This window comes from Ciona intestinalis, chromosome 5 (genome assembly GCF_000224145.3).
Source record: "Ciona intestinalis chromosome 5, KH, whole genome shotgun sequence".
Lineage (NCBI taxonomy): Eukaryota > Metazoa > Chordata > Ascidiacea > Phlebobranchia > Cionidae > Ciona > Ciona intestinalis.
The window spans coordinates 3,164,620-3,179,024 of NC_020170.2; the positions used below are offsets into that span (position 1 = coordinate 3,164,620).

General features: G+C 36.3%; 1 protein-coding gene and 2 long non-coding RNA genes across 3 annotated transcripts in view; all 3 read left to right on the forward strand.

The window, feature by feature from the left end:
* The window catches only part of LOC101241969 (fibrinogen beta chain-like), a 17,659-nt gene extending 5,035 nt beyond the window's left edge, over nt 1-12,624 (forward strand). The window contains exons 4-16 of the mRNA XM_026834579.1: nt 8,216-8,312; nt 8,495-8,591; nt 8,713-8,774; nt 9,321-9,413; nt 9,702-9,755; nt 10,979-11,254; nt 11,331-11,452; nt 11,512-11,608; nt 11,667-11,763; nt 11,871-11,932; nt 12,016-12,105; nt 12,173-12,226; nt 12,300-12,624. Of these exons, the coding sequence (XP_026690380.1) occupies nt 8,216-8,312; nt 8,495-8,591; nt 8,713-8,774; nt 9,321-9,413; nt 9,702-9,755; nt 10,979-11,254; nt 11,331-11,452; nt 11,512-11,608; nt 11,667-11,763; nt 11,871-11,932; nt 12,016-12,105; nt 12,173-12,226; nt 12,300-12,544 (1,446 nt within the window). The 3' untranslated portion in view covers nt 12,545-12,624. The remainder of the gene's footprint in view (nt 1-8,215; nt 8,313-8,494; nt 8,592-8,712; nt 8,775-9,320; nt 9,414-9,701; nt 9,756-10,978; nt 11,255-11,330; nt 11,453-11,511; nt 11,609-11,666; nt 11,764-11,870; nt 11,933-12,015; nt 12,106-12,172; nt 12,227-12,299) is intronic.
* On the forward strand, nt 532-1,789 carry LOC113474250. The gene is made up of 3 exons (XR_003395918.1): nt 532-610; nt 1,060-1,116; nt 1,485-1,789. It is a non-coding gene; the product is annotated as an uncharacterized LOC113474250 (long non-coding RNA).
* Nucleotides 3,151-4,006, forward strand: LOC104265728. Its single transcript, XR_717262.3, has 3 exons — nt 3,151-3,232; nt 3,570-3,651; nt 3,907-4,006. It is a non-coding gene; the product is annotated as an uncharacterized LOC104265728 (long non-coding RNA).
* Nucleotides 12,625-14,405: the final 1,781 nt, after the last annotated feature.

The window sequence follows — 14,405 nt, forward strand, 5'->3', positions numbered from 1 at the left end:
AACTTTATTTAATTCACCAAACATCTTCGTTTATCGCATTGAATTGTCATGTTTAGGTGATGCAGCGCAATATGGATAATCGAACAGATTTTGATCGAGTGTGGATAGATTATAAAACTGGATTTGGAAACAAGCTTGCCAGCTTTTGGATTGGTAACTTATTCTTAACATGTTTAACTTCTTATCCACCCCACCTCACACATAACACAGGGTTGGAAAATATACGAGAAATGACAAAGAATGGAGACAACGAACTTCGGATAGAGATGACAACTTGCGACTATACCAAAATCGTGGCCGATTACTCGTGAGAAAACATTTTGTTTTAGTATTTCAATGATAGTTTAACCTAACAATTTCCGCAGTACCTTCATGGTCGGTCCGGAGAGTGACAGATACAGATTAAACATCTCGGGTTATCAACACCAACAAGGTATGCTGTACTTTCACTGTTCGTTCTTACATTCATTCATTCGCAACAAAGTAAATTCCAACCGTTGCCTATGTGACCTACTTCAGGGGGTGGGATGCGATTATAGGAACTCGAGTGCTCGTTGGCCATGTGGAAAGAATGGAATTTCTGAACAGGATTGTGTCGAAAAAACAGCTGGTAATTAAGTTGTTCACAACGTATTTAAGCAAAGATATATTTCAATATTTTACTTAAATTATACACGGTGCAAATCAATTTTAATCATTCTTCTTGGATATGTGGGTAATTCAGTTAAACATTTGTCTTATTAAAATACTTGGGTCAAGTATATAAAGAGTGCCTTTTCTGTGGTTTGTTTATTTCCTATTCTTTAAAACAAGTCTTGACAAATGTTATATAGTATGGGGGGGATGGGACACCTTTAGCACATAACATGCAAATATCCTGATCGTGTTTTAATCAATTAAGAACGGTCTATGAGAGTCATGAGGATATAGTTTTAAAATTATTTGAATGTTCTTTGTTTACTACTAAATGGGACGAGAAAATAGAGTTAAAAGGTGTTCCATCTCCCCCCACCCTACTGTATTATGGATTTTGTATTAATTCAATTTAACTTTTAACAGGTTGTTGCTATGATGTTACTGCGACTAAAGATGAAGTTCAGTGTTTCAATTCGGCAGGTAGCCTATTGCAGTGTATAAATTTAGGATATACGTCGCTACCAGGCTTGCCAAAAATACGCGAGATATCCTCAAGTCTCGCCGTATATATATACGTCAGGCCAAACTGCGGTGGAAGCAAGCTTATATATAGTAGGTTGGAAAAGATGGGACACATTTAGCACATAATATTTAGATATCCTGGTCGTGTTTTAAACAATTAACAACGGCCAACGAAAGTCGTGAGGATACGGTTTTATAATTCTTTGAATTTTCTTTGTTTACTACAAAATGCGACGAGAAAATAGAATAAAAAGGTGTCCCATCTTCCCCCACTCTACTATACAATATTTATAATTTATTTTTGAATTAAAACCGGTTGAATTCAGATGGAATGAGACGGACGAATACACGTGAGTTTATTACAAGGGATTCGGCTGGTAACAGTTGCGCTTTATCAAGAAAAGCAGGCTGGTGGTTTCGTTCATGCTCACACGCCTGTCTGAATGGAAAATACGATCCATGTAAAATTGGGGAGCAGTATGCTTATTGGCGTAATCATGGTCCTAAGGGTCTTTATGAAGGTCTTCGATTTACGGAGATGAAAATCCGACGCCGTTAAAATGTGCTTTGTTATAAATTGTATATATAGTACGGTGGGGGATGATGGGACAACTTTTCGTTCAATTTTCTCGTCACACTTCCTAGTAAACAAAGAACATTCAAAGAAATACAAAACCGTATCCTCACGACTTCAATGGACCGTTGTAAACTGTTTAAAACACGATTAGGATATTTGTATATTATGTGCTAAAGGTGTCCCATCTTCCCCAACCCTACTATATATTTCGTTTCCCAACTTCTACAACATTTAAAGCAAACTGTTATATAGGAAATCGTTATCAAATCTTTGTGTTTCTCTTTGTACGTGACTCGTTTTTACATTTATTTCTTCATCTTTGCGATTGAGGAAAGCCAATAAATTTGTGTGTGTCTCTCGCATCCCGTTAAAAAAAATTTTTACAGGAGAAAACAACCGTTGTCCCGCGGCTTTAAAAAAGCGTTATTAATTGTTTGAAACACGATCGGGAAATGTGGGATATATAGGTGCTAACGGTATCCCATCTTACCCCACAATACTATGTTAACGAAGTTAAAATTCTGAACCTGAATACAAACTGAATAAGGTTATATTCTAAATGAACAGAATTGGTGTATTACACGATAGTTAAGTAAGAAGCAATAAACGTGTATTCAAGACATGTTACCTGCATTACCCAATATTCTATTGTTTAACGACAATTAAATAAAACGTATTACGATACACCAAAATAACATGAAATATGTATTGACACAAAGTTTAGGACTCCTTTTACATCATTAGTAAACTTCCATGTTAAGTATTTGCATATTTGTATAGTTTTTGTAACTTATGTTTCGTGGAGTCTGCAAACGAATAACCATCAGCAGCGTGACTTGTTTACTACGTGTTTACACAAGCCGCATTTCGTATAATTATTGGTGTAATCCTACGCAATCCGCTGTTACTATAAATAGATTTCAGTGCTACCTACATATACATTACTACCTATCAATTCCTTTTACAAGAATCGCAAACTCGTTTTTTTGTAAAGGCAACACTTTTTATAAAGGCACTTGGAATTTGTGCGAAAAACAATTAAGCTTCGTTTTGTCACGACTTCTCGTTGTTGCTCCTAGGAGTTAACCAATCAGCTTCCAGCTTTCCACGTGTTCAGCACATTTTCATTTTTGCGCTGATGAGTTAGGGCGGGGTTTGTTCATTTGGTCTGCCACGTTTTGGAAGAGTAGTTAAGAAATAGAAAGTTGTTAAGTAGTCAAGTGAAGGCATGTAGGAATAGGTTATGATGAATGGCCATTTTAGCATTGACTATATGTAATATGCCAGCAATTTGTATATTAAGTTGTTGTATTAATATTGAACGCTTGATTTACAGCTGGCTAATTTAAAATTAATTCATTAAAAATTTTGAATTATTTGAATCGCACTAAGCAATACTGAAGTCTTGTGTTAAATCACAACAATGTTATCTCGCTCACGAATGAAGATGGCTCGAGTGACAACCGCCGATGCAGCTTTGGATTTGCAACGTTAAAAGTGAGTTCGTATCTTTATCATAGAACAGAGTGTTTCTACGTTGTCGCTGTTGTAAACTAAGCATATTATAGTAGGGCGGGGGAAGTTGGGACACCTTTTTATTCTGTTTTCTCGGTTCATTTAGTAATAAACAAAGAACATTTGAAGAATTATAAAACCGTATATACCTTCATAACTCTCGTAGACCGTTAATTGTTTTTAAAAAAATCAGAATAAATATTTGTATTCTATGTGCTAAAGGAGTCCCATCTTACCCCACAGTACTGTATACAAATTGGCTTTACCCATGCCAAAAGAACATTTTGTATTCAAACTAATAAATGTTTTAACATTACAGATGCAGACACTACGCCATCTACTCCGCTATATACGAGTATATTGGTACGAAGCTTTTTCTGTGAACCGCTGATAATGTTTTGGTACGGTTTGACCACTGTACTCGTACAACTGTTGCAACATTTGTCGTTTGTTTGCGTTGGGTTTAAACAGTAATTTCAAGCAGTATTGTAATGAATTTACTCATAAAGTAAGCGGGCACGAGGTGTATGAAACCGAACACTCGCGTTAGAACGACTGTCGTTTTCCCGCCACGCGAGGATGAATAACTTACATTCATACCAATATATGATTGCATTATAAAAAATAATATGTTCAACTTAATTTTTACGTCACAGGTATGTCGTCATACTACAAATGACGTCACTCGGCTGGTTTTATGGGCAAATAAAGATAAAAAAATACGGGAAACGAAAGAACTACCGGAGGAAGAAAATGCTTAAAGGTATGTAGCACGTTTTACTCGGTTAGCACGTTTTACTTGTTCAACTTATTTCGCAGCGTCATAAGTTATTAAATCAATCTGTTGTAAAATAACGAATAAAAAAGGAAAATGAGTATTGGTCTTAGCACTTGCGCTTTCATTATAGCATGTTAAACAAGCGTTTACAATATTAAAACATACATTGCCAATGCTGTTTACATTAAACGAACCTAAACAAACTCTACATTGAGAGATGGTAAAAATATGAAAATTCTTATGTTTACATTTTAAAGAGCTGTGCACATAGTTCGTATTTTGTTTATTAAGTATAAAGCAGCAAAAATAGCAACCAATATAACGTTTAAATACTTATACAGAAAAAAGACAAAGATGGAACGAAAAGCTCAAGAACGAAGATGGAGCCATAGCATACCAGACTAAGATTTATTCTTAGTCGATGTAAATAATAACTTATGTGAGCTGTAGCATAAAAGTCCATTTTACTTATTGAATGCTTGTTTAAAAATGAACGTTTATGTGGTAAGCTATAAATGTGTGGTGTGGGGTGGGGAAGTATACGGAGATTAAAGATTAGAAGTCCACCTTTGTACACGTTAGTAATGTAACGTGGTTGGGAATCTTGGGTTTTATTTCTTTACGTGTTTGTGTGTGTGTGTAAACAACCTGCATAAGAACGGTGCGCGCAGGTTAGATTTTCTCAAACTTTAACCCATCCTCCTGGTGTCACTTATCAGCAAGGCCGGACAGTCGGCATCAGATAGATAGAAGTGACATCGCTATAACTAGGGATCGCTGTTAGGAAGTTTAAGTTAGAACTGGGACACTGCACCCGCGGCCGACACAACACGTGTCATTGCACTAAGGCCAAACAAGCAGTGCCTGGTTTGCGAAAACCATATTCCAACACGCCGGTTGGTTAAAAGTCCGGTCAGCGAAAGCTGGTGGGTTCCAACTGCAAAACAATTAGGCGCCAAACCTGCGACTAGGGTAGGGATAAAAAAGTAATAAAATGTTAGCCCCCTGTTAGGCCCCTTAAAAACTCTTAACAAAAAATATTTTTCCAGGTGTCAGTTTTTGTTGTCATTCCTTTTTTGAATCGACAACAAGCGCGCGAATATGCGACGCAAACTCGACGCTGTTGCGGCGGATAAAGTGATTCCTCAGATCACTCGGTTCGATCAATCTTGCGTTAAAGCAAAGCAAGATATAGTCAGCTCCCAAATCCGTTCTTATGCAGTTGCCCCACTTCGTAAACAAATGAGTTATTGCGACGGTTTGCGGCGGCGAAAATTGCGACGATTTCGCTGCGTGCTTAATATTTATTATTATTCCTATATTGGCCCATAGAGAATGGTGTGTTAATGTGCTTATCGTATGGGGTGGGGTATGGTGGTGTTGGGGGATGTTGTTGTTTATTGTATTGATAACAAACACACGCACACTTAATACACGAATTGAACTGTACATTCTGATAAAGCCATGATGGTGTTGAAATTTCTGTAACGTCACTGCAGTGACGTCATTTTTTCTGGGTTTATATGGGATTACAGTTAAAATGTGTACCGGGGTATATATCTTAACATTGCTAATAAAAATTCCAAATCTGTGACGGTTAATATTGTCTAACTTGATGTTGGGTTCTTTGAATGGGGTTGTCATTGCGGCGAACAAGAGGCTTGCATGACGTGTCGGACATTTTTTGTATACATGATATGCGTATTAATTTTCAATCATTGGCAATTTTGCTTTTTTGCGTTCGTTACCGATTTTTCACGCATTTTTTGTCTTTTTTACTCGCTGGCGATCCTTTTTTTATTTTACGTTATGTTTTTCCTATTTTATTTTACGTATGTTTTACGTTATGTTTTTCCTATACGTTACATTGCGCGGAGCTCTGTTTTTATTTTCGTTTTTATTCTTTTGCTTTTCTTTCGCAAAAATGCCAATGAAGGGGAATTGATTTCGTAAACATGTTATGCGTGTTCGTAATCTACACAGCACGTAACCTCTACTCCTATGATGTGGCAGTAACCCTGAGTGCCCACCTAAATATTGGGGCTCCTTTGAAAAATATTTAAGTTCTTTACTTATCCTCCAGTTAAAAACCTACCTTAAAAATGGACCTTTATAGCTACCCTGTTCAGCCATGGTGACTCAGAATTGACAGTTTAACACTTTATTCCACACTAAAACGTTACATACATACAAACAAACATATACAAAACAAATGTGGTGCGAATGGTTAGGTGCTACAGCTCACCCCTTTTATATATTTTATATGTTTTAAATCATTGGATTAGCCAATGCCAAGTCAGAAGTGTGTGTCGTGTCCAATTTCTTGTGTCCTGTGTACAATTTCTCGCAGTACGCCTTTCAACGCGGTAAGCCACGTATAACGATGGTGTGTTGGGAGGTGTAAGTCAGTTTATAAGACGGTCAGTCCAGGTTGCAGTTCTCATCCGTATCTGTTGTTGCGTTTCTGTTTCGCGCTCTCGCCGCGCTTCGAATACTTAGAACTGTTGTGTGGCGTCGATCGTTGCTTAGCAGATCTAAGTAACCAGGTACAATTAGGGCTTCAGACGGTGTGTTATGAGGTGTAAGTCAGTTTATAAGACGGTCAGTTCAGGTTGCAGTTCTCATCGTATCCGTTGTTGCCTTTCTATTCCATTTGGAGATCTAAGTAACCAGGTATAATTAGGGCTACTGGCGAGAGGTCCTGGTAAAAAAACCTCAACGACCACAAACGAAGCAGCCTCCTGGGCGTGGTTGGAATCTTCGCTGTAAAACCAAGATTCTTATAATTATTTTTATAATTAAATAGACATTCTTGTAAAAAAGTTTATTTCAAAAACATTTCTTATGTAATACAGCAAGACAAGTTGATTTGTTGTTTTGTCAACATTTTGTTATTTTTTTCAATTTGGTTTCAGGTTTTTTTATTTCTATTTTTTGTCCATGGTTTGTCTCCATATATTACTTTTATATATATTTTTAAGTATGTTTCTTCTGTCTTTTATTAGTTTTTGTATTCCTTTTTTATTTTTTTATCGTTTCTACATTTTTTAAAAATAAATGTTAAGCCAATAAATGTAATAATATAATAATATGCCTATGTCGGTTTGCAGTCACTGCTGTATAAACCCGACAGAACTTGACTTGACTAATTCCTTGTAATATGGCAGAACCGTGATGACGTAGAAGGACGTCGTGCACGATTTCCCTGCACGTAACACCGCCTGCTTATTTTGTTTTGACAACCTTAACAAAACTGGCCGGAGTTTCTCTCGGACTGCAGTTATACAAGTTTTTAGTTTAAGAAAAATTATGAAGTATTTTCTTTTAATCTTCTGGTTACAAAACAGCGTCATGGCAGGTAATCTATAATTGTAAACTAACACAGGGTTTCAGGACCGCATATACACAGACTGCGTGACGTGTCGCATTGGAACTATATTCGTTTCAATTAATTTTCAATAGCGTACCTGTATGTCAAAAAAAGGAAAATGTTGAGTAAAACAATAAACAAAATCACACAGAATATTCTCTCGGAAAGAATGAAGTTTGGTGTGAATCGACCAAACCAACACGATTGGTGAACATCTTATACCAAATGTGTTTGAATGAAGTTCCCATTTACGTCAACGCTACTGTGAAGCCGAGTGACTCGTCTCTACCACATCAGTTCAACCTTACTGTCAAACGAGTGGAGAAATATAGTTTCTTGGTTGAAATATTGCGCACAGATCTCGACTCTGGATGGGAAAACATTTTACTTACAATTAATTGGTCGGCATACATGAAAGCAGGTGCATAGTATAATATATACAGTTTGTGATCAGCTACATATATCATAGATAGTGCTATTTTTCTCATAATTGATAAGGTTTCAAAATATAACAAATGTTGTATTTTAAAAGATTGTCTTTTGGATAATATTATTCAATGCTCATGGACTATTCTGTAAAGGTGTAAAAGCTGTGACGCGTTTTCATTCTTTAATGAGTTTATTGATTTATTTAGACAACTGCTACCAGCTGTACAATTATGGTATCAGAAAAAATGGGTTGTACAATATTAACTTAAACGGAAGAAATAATTTGGAAGTTTATTGTGACTTGGAAAATCACGGTGGCGGGTGGACGGTTAGAACTTTATTAATTCACCAAACGTTTTCGTTTATCGCATTAAATCCTTATGTTTAGGTGATTCAACGCAGAGTAGACAACCGAACAGACTTTAATCGAAATTGGATTGATTATAAAACTGGATTTGGAAACAGAAGGGCGAGTTTTTGGATCGGTAAGTCGGTTTAATATCTAAAAGCACCTAATATCTAAATATCCTGACAACGGTAATATGGGAGTCGTGATGGGAATACGGTTTTAAATTTATTTTATTGTTCTTTGTTTACTGCCAAAAGGGACTTGAAAATGGACAAAATGTGTCCCATCTTCCCCCACCCTATTATTTCTAGTTTTTAGGGTTGGAAAATATACGAGCATTGACAAAGAATGGAGACAACGAACTTCGGATAGACATAACTACTTGTAACAATACAAAGATCGTGGCTGAATATTCGTAAGAATAGTTTGCTCAAAATGTTTGAATTTCAGATGACTAAACTTACTTTACGGCTTAATAGCCGTGGGCCGTGTTGATGTTACATTTTAATGGTTATAATATTTATATTCCCTTTTAGGAATTTTATGGTTGGACCAGAAAACGACAGGTACAGGTTATACCTCAGCGGCATTACAGAAGGTATAACGTGTTATGTGCATTAAGTCGTAGTAAGCATTTTGTTGTATAAGGGTGGGGGAAGATGGGACCCTTTTTTATTCTAGTTTCGCTCCATTTAGTAGTAAACAAAGAACGTTTAAAGAATAATAAAAAAAACGTGTTCCCACGACTCCCATACACCGTTGTTAATTGTTTAAAATGTGATAAGGATACTTGTATGTGCTAAGGATACTTGTATGTGCTAAAGGTGTCCTATCTTTCCCCAGAGTACTATAGTTATGTTAAGTTAAAAAATCTCTCCCAGAATAATGCAAATTAGTAATCACCCAAAAAGTTACATGTGGAAAATCGTAAGCGGACACGCAGTGTAAAACAGGACACCTGTGTTATAATAACTCCTGTTACGGACTGAAATAAGTTAAATAAATTATAACGACTATCGTTGCCGATTGAAATAACGACTGAGATAGGTTTTGGTCATTTACAGCAACTGACGTTGATGACTGAAATAGTTTACATTCATGCGTTTGGAATAACATTCTGACTTATAACAATGTTCTTCTATAGAAGGAGAATGCGGTTTCGTGGGTGGATCGAGTGTTCGTTGGCCATGTGGAAACACAAATATTTCTCAAAATTTATGCGAAATGAATCCAAAAGGTGTTTAAGGATGTTCTTTGTTTTGTTTCTGGTTTCAATTATTGAAAATAACATAAAACTAAAATACCTCTTCTAAATAGAGCCATACGCTATTCGCTTATTGTGAACTGTAAATTTGAGCGGCTATGTTCAATATATATGTTTATTATTCGGAGTTGGATTTAAGAGTTCAAATCTAACGTCACCTGGCATGTCTTGCCCTAGTACCTTTCAAAAAACTGTATTAAACAAACACATTCACGTATAATGTAATGATTTAAATTTACATTTGTAAACGCTGTACTTCAGGTTGCTGCTATGATTCAAGCGTTTTAATCGGCCAACGTTGCTTTCATACAAGAGGTGAGTTCTTATTAATTTGTTTTTTTAAACTTAAGATTCAAGTATTTCGCAAAAGCTTGGTATTTCAACAGGGACACTGTATTTGATTACATGTGTTTTCAGATGCAATGAAGTGGTGTAATGATACCCAGTTTTCCACTAAGGATATGCGTGCCGATGGTAATCATTGCCCCATTGGGAGAAAGGGAGGGTGGTGGTATAAGTCTTGTACCTACGCCAGTCTCAATTCCATATACGACCCATGTAAAGTTGGGATACGATATGCTGCTTGGCGGAATAATGGATCGCCTAACGGTCTTCGCGAAGGATTGAGATTTATTGAAATGAAAATACGGCCACGAAATTAGCTTGTTATGTATCTGTACAGAAACATGGCTTCGGTTTGCTTTTTTGTTGGTCGTTTAGTTTTCGTTATATTTGCTTTCGTACAATCGTACAATATATTGTTACTGTGTTGTTGTTTTGTAAATTGACCATATTATAACCCGGCCATGATACAAAGGTGAACTCGCCTGCCCTGGCATAGATGTTATCCGTCTGCGGGATTTGACTGTTTAACATTTGTAAAAATATGTGTCCTTCGACACTTAACGGCAATTGCTTTAACCCAGTGGTCGCTAATGGATTTTCGAAATTGTCAACAATATACATTAAAAACAACTGTATAATAATCGTTTACAAAGGTGTGGGAAAATACAATGGTGTTATAAAGACTGCCACTGCCCCGCAACGCAAAGATAAATAAGTTACATGTATTCTAAATGGAACCTGTCGGTTTACGCACAACACGTACAGTCCGTGGTATTGGCAACGAATTGTATCGTGACGTTATATAGGGCACGAGTTACATACACGATGTTATTAATTGCTTAGCTTAAAAGACGTATCTTTTGTTTATCTCACAAAACGAGCTGACTGCTGGAGTGTCTTTGGGTATGCTTTAGTTTACGTTGTAGTTTGTAATAAATATGCTGTTCTGTAACTTATGTACTCTAAAGAAACTTATAAAGTATTGTTTGGTAATATGTAGCTTACAAAACACCGTCGTTGCAGGTAAGGTATTTCTAGGAACTATGTACCTAATACACAACAGATTTATAGCCAAGTACAGGGTAGCACTTTGTATTGAAGTGTGTAATATCTACTTTCAGTTTGTGTCAAATAACGCAGTAACATATCTTGTCTTGCGAAAGATATTTGTAAAGGCAGATTAAAATCCTCAGTTGCAGACTTTTCTCGCGGAAGTAATGAAGTTTGGAGTGAATCGACCAAACCAACACGATTGGTGAACATCTTGTACCAAATGTGTTTAAATGAAGTTCCTATTTACGTGAAAGCTACTGTGAAGCCGAGTGACTCGTCTCTACCACATCAATTCAACCTTACTGTCAAACGAGTGGAGAAATATAGTTTCTTGGTTGAAATATTGCGCACAGATCTCGACTCTGGATGGGAAAACATTTTACTCACAGTACATTGGACGGCATACATGAAAGCAGGTGAAATAGCATTTTTTTACTTTGAAGTGCTTTTGATAGATGCGTTATTTTCATACTTTTGTAATATTTCTACTAGAAAACTGCTACCAGCTATATAGTTTCGGCCACAGAAGAAATGGCTTGTACAATATTTACTTGAACAGAAGCACTAATTTGGAAGTTTATTGTGACTTGGAAAATCGCGATGGCGGGTGGACGGTTAATACTTTTTAATTCACCAAACGTTTTCGTTTATCGCATTGAATTGTCACGTTTAGGTGATTCAGCGCAATATGGATAATCGAACAGATTTTGATCGAGTGTGGGTAGATTATAAAACTGGATTTGGAAACAAGCTTGCCAGCTTTTGGATTGGTAACTTATTCTTAACATGTTTAACTTCTTATCCACCCCACCTTCCCACATAACACAGGGTTGGAAAATATACGAGAAATGACAAAGAATGGAGACAACGAACTTCGGATAGACATTACAACTTGTGACAACACAAAGATCGTCGCTGAATATTCGTGAGATTTTTTTCTATTTTCTGCATCAGACGAGAGATCGTTGACTCTTAGATCTGTGCTTAGCCAAGATAGCAGGTAGAGTCCAAATTGTAATCATGTGTTTGCAGAAATTTCATGGTTGGGCCAGAAAGCGACCGATACAGACTTAACATCAGCGGTTTTAGAGAAGGTAATTGTGTTATATGCGTCACGCTGTAGCGTGGATATAGATATAACTATGTTAAAACGAAACACTCCATTTTCCTTCTAAAGCTGAAGAATGTGGTTTTAATACAAGAAATCGCTGGCGCTGTCCAAAATCTATTAATGTGTCTCAAACCAGATGCGAACAGTTATCAGCAGGTAACAAAAGTCTTGTATGTGGGGAGTGTTACAATTTGTAATAATATTTTTAATCACAACACCGCAGGATGTTGCTCTGATTCGAGTGTAGCAGGCGAGGAACGTTGTTTCTTCACGAACGGTCGGTTTTACCATTTATTGTTGTCTATACACCTTTTACATTTTTTTATACATCTATATACATTGAATTTCAGATGCAATGCGGTTTTGTAATGGTTACCGATTTTCAACAAAAGACGTTGTAACAAAGAAAAAATGTCCAAATTCAAGAAAGGCGGGGTGGTGGTTTAACTTCTGTACATTTGCTAATCTGAACGGTAATTACGACCCATGTAAAGTTGGGACAAGATATTCTCACTGGCGTAGAAAAATTCATGCGAGTGGTCGTAAAGGCTTAAGGTTTACTGAGATGAAAATACGACCGCGGAGAAATTATTAACTTTTTATAACCTGTTCAACAACTTTCTCGTTTTCAAAGTTTTTGTTTCAACTGATTTAGTTAAATATTTAGCATATGTAAATTTGTGTTAAATGCGATATTGTTTAAAGTTTTAAACGAAGGCGTGTTTTCCTAAAGCGTTTGAAATAATGTTTTTCTAGTAGACAAGTAGAGTACAAAGTAAGTTCTGGAACACTTCGTGGTAGGCCAGGGTATCATTCTAGATTTCTTTAGACGTGATAAACGTGCTGCGAGTTATATCGATGGCGTTTTATGTTTGAAAAGTCAACTGTTGTACATGACCTAAATACATATGTTCTTTCAAGTTGTTGTCATTTTTTGTTGTGTTGTGGAATAAAAAGTGTCAAACCGAGCATTCTGTCTCAAACTTTTTTTTTATATACGTACAACCCTACTATTGAGGCGTTAGAAGGATGGTAACCACTCTTGAAAAAATGTCACATTGCAGGCAACATAATATAGGAAAAATGGCAAAAATGCAACATGTTCGAACAAGCGGTGGTAGCAGACAGCAAGCCAATACAGAAACTGTTAGGGTAGCCAATCGCCCGTTTCCGACAGTCGCGGCGTATAAGAAGCCTAAAAAAATAAAAAAAAAACTATTCTATATGTGAAACCATGGCCTACTCAATACACGGCCTAGGAATACACCGAAACTGCTCAGAAAATAAGAGGCCTGTTGACGCGAATAATGCCCATTATAATACATTGTTATACGTCACGGTTTTATGAATGGATTTTGCTGTCTAGCTGTAGTTTTTGCATCAAATAACAGTTTATTTACCATTCCCGGTTAAATTACCTTATTTTTAGGGTTATTTTATCAACATCTTATATTTTTTATAAATGTTTAAGCATGACTGAACAGATAGGAGATACTTTTAACCACGTGCGGCATACAAGTAAGTTTTACCGACAGTTTAGTTTGGCTCAGTCTCTGAGTGAAAATAGTATTTGGCTTAAAACAGAAGTTTTTTAAGACAGCCTATATATATCTAGCAAAAGAACACCGCAGTAACAACAAGTAGATTAATTGATATGTCCGTTGTGGACTTTTAAAACCGGTCCTTAAACAATATAGGATATTGGATAAACACAAGCATTAGCCTTTTGTCTCAAAGGTGCTTATGCCTTTTTTGATCTGTCCTGCTGTTTATAACCCATTTTCTACTCGAGTTTTTTTGTTTTGTTAATGCAGGACAGAGGCTCTTCCTTGAGGTCCAAAAATGGGCAATACAGCACATCATAAATTAAGACTGTATAATACAAACAAACTCACGATAGCCTCCCTTCGTACTTAAGTGTCGTGTCTAACTTTAGACCTTTGTCGCTGTTTAAATTTTACTAGTGCTTCCTTCCTGACAGAATTATTAACACATGTCTGTTTGTTGTTAAAGAATATATTATAGCCAGAAGCAGTATAGCCAGAAGTACGTCCAACTACAGAACACCTATTGACCATGCTTAAATAGCTTGCTTAATAATTCTGGTGGCTTAGAATTTAATCTAAATAAAATTATGAAGGTGTGCTGCATTATAAAACTTGCCAAATGCCTGTCTACTAAATTAAATATAACCAAAACGTAGGTTTTCTGTGTTGGTAAACTGAATCTGATTGCTCGTCTCTCTTTATGCTTAATAAACTGATATTTATATACTAATAAACCTTTTGCGCTGCTTTATATGTCTGGTATGATTTTAACTAAACAAGAAAATATCTTTGCGACACGTTCTGTGATAAACTGTAAGTTAAAACAACCTAGAACTGGTATTAAACCTACCACCAACTGCAAACGCATTCAAAATCCAGGAAATCCATTCAAAAAACCGTGACATAACA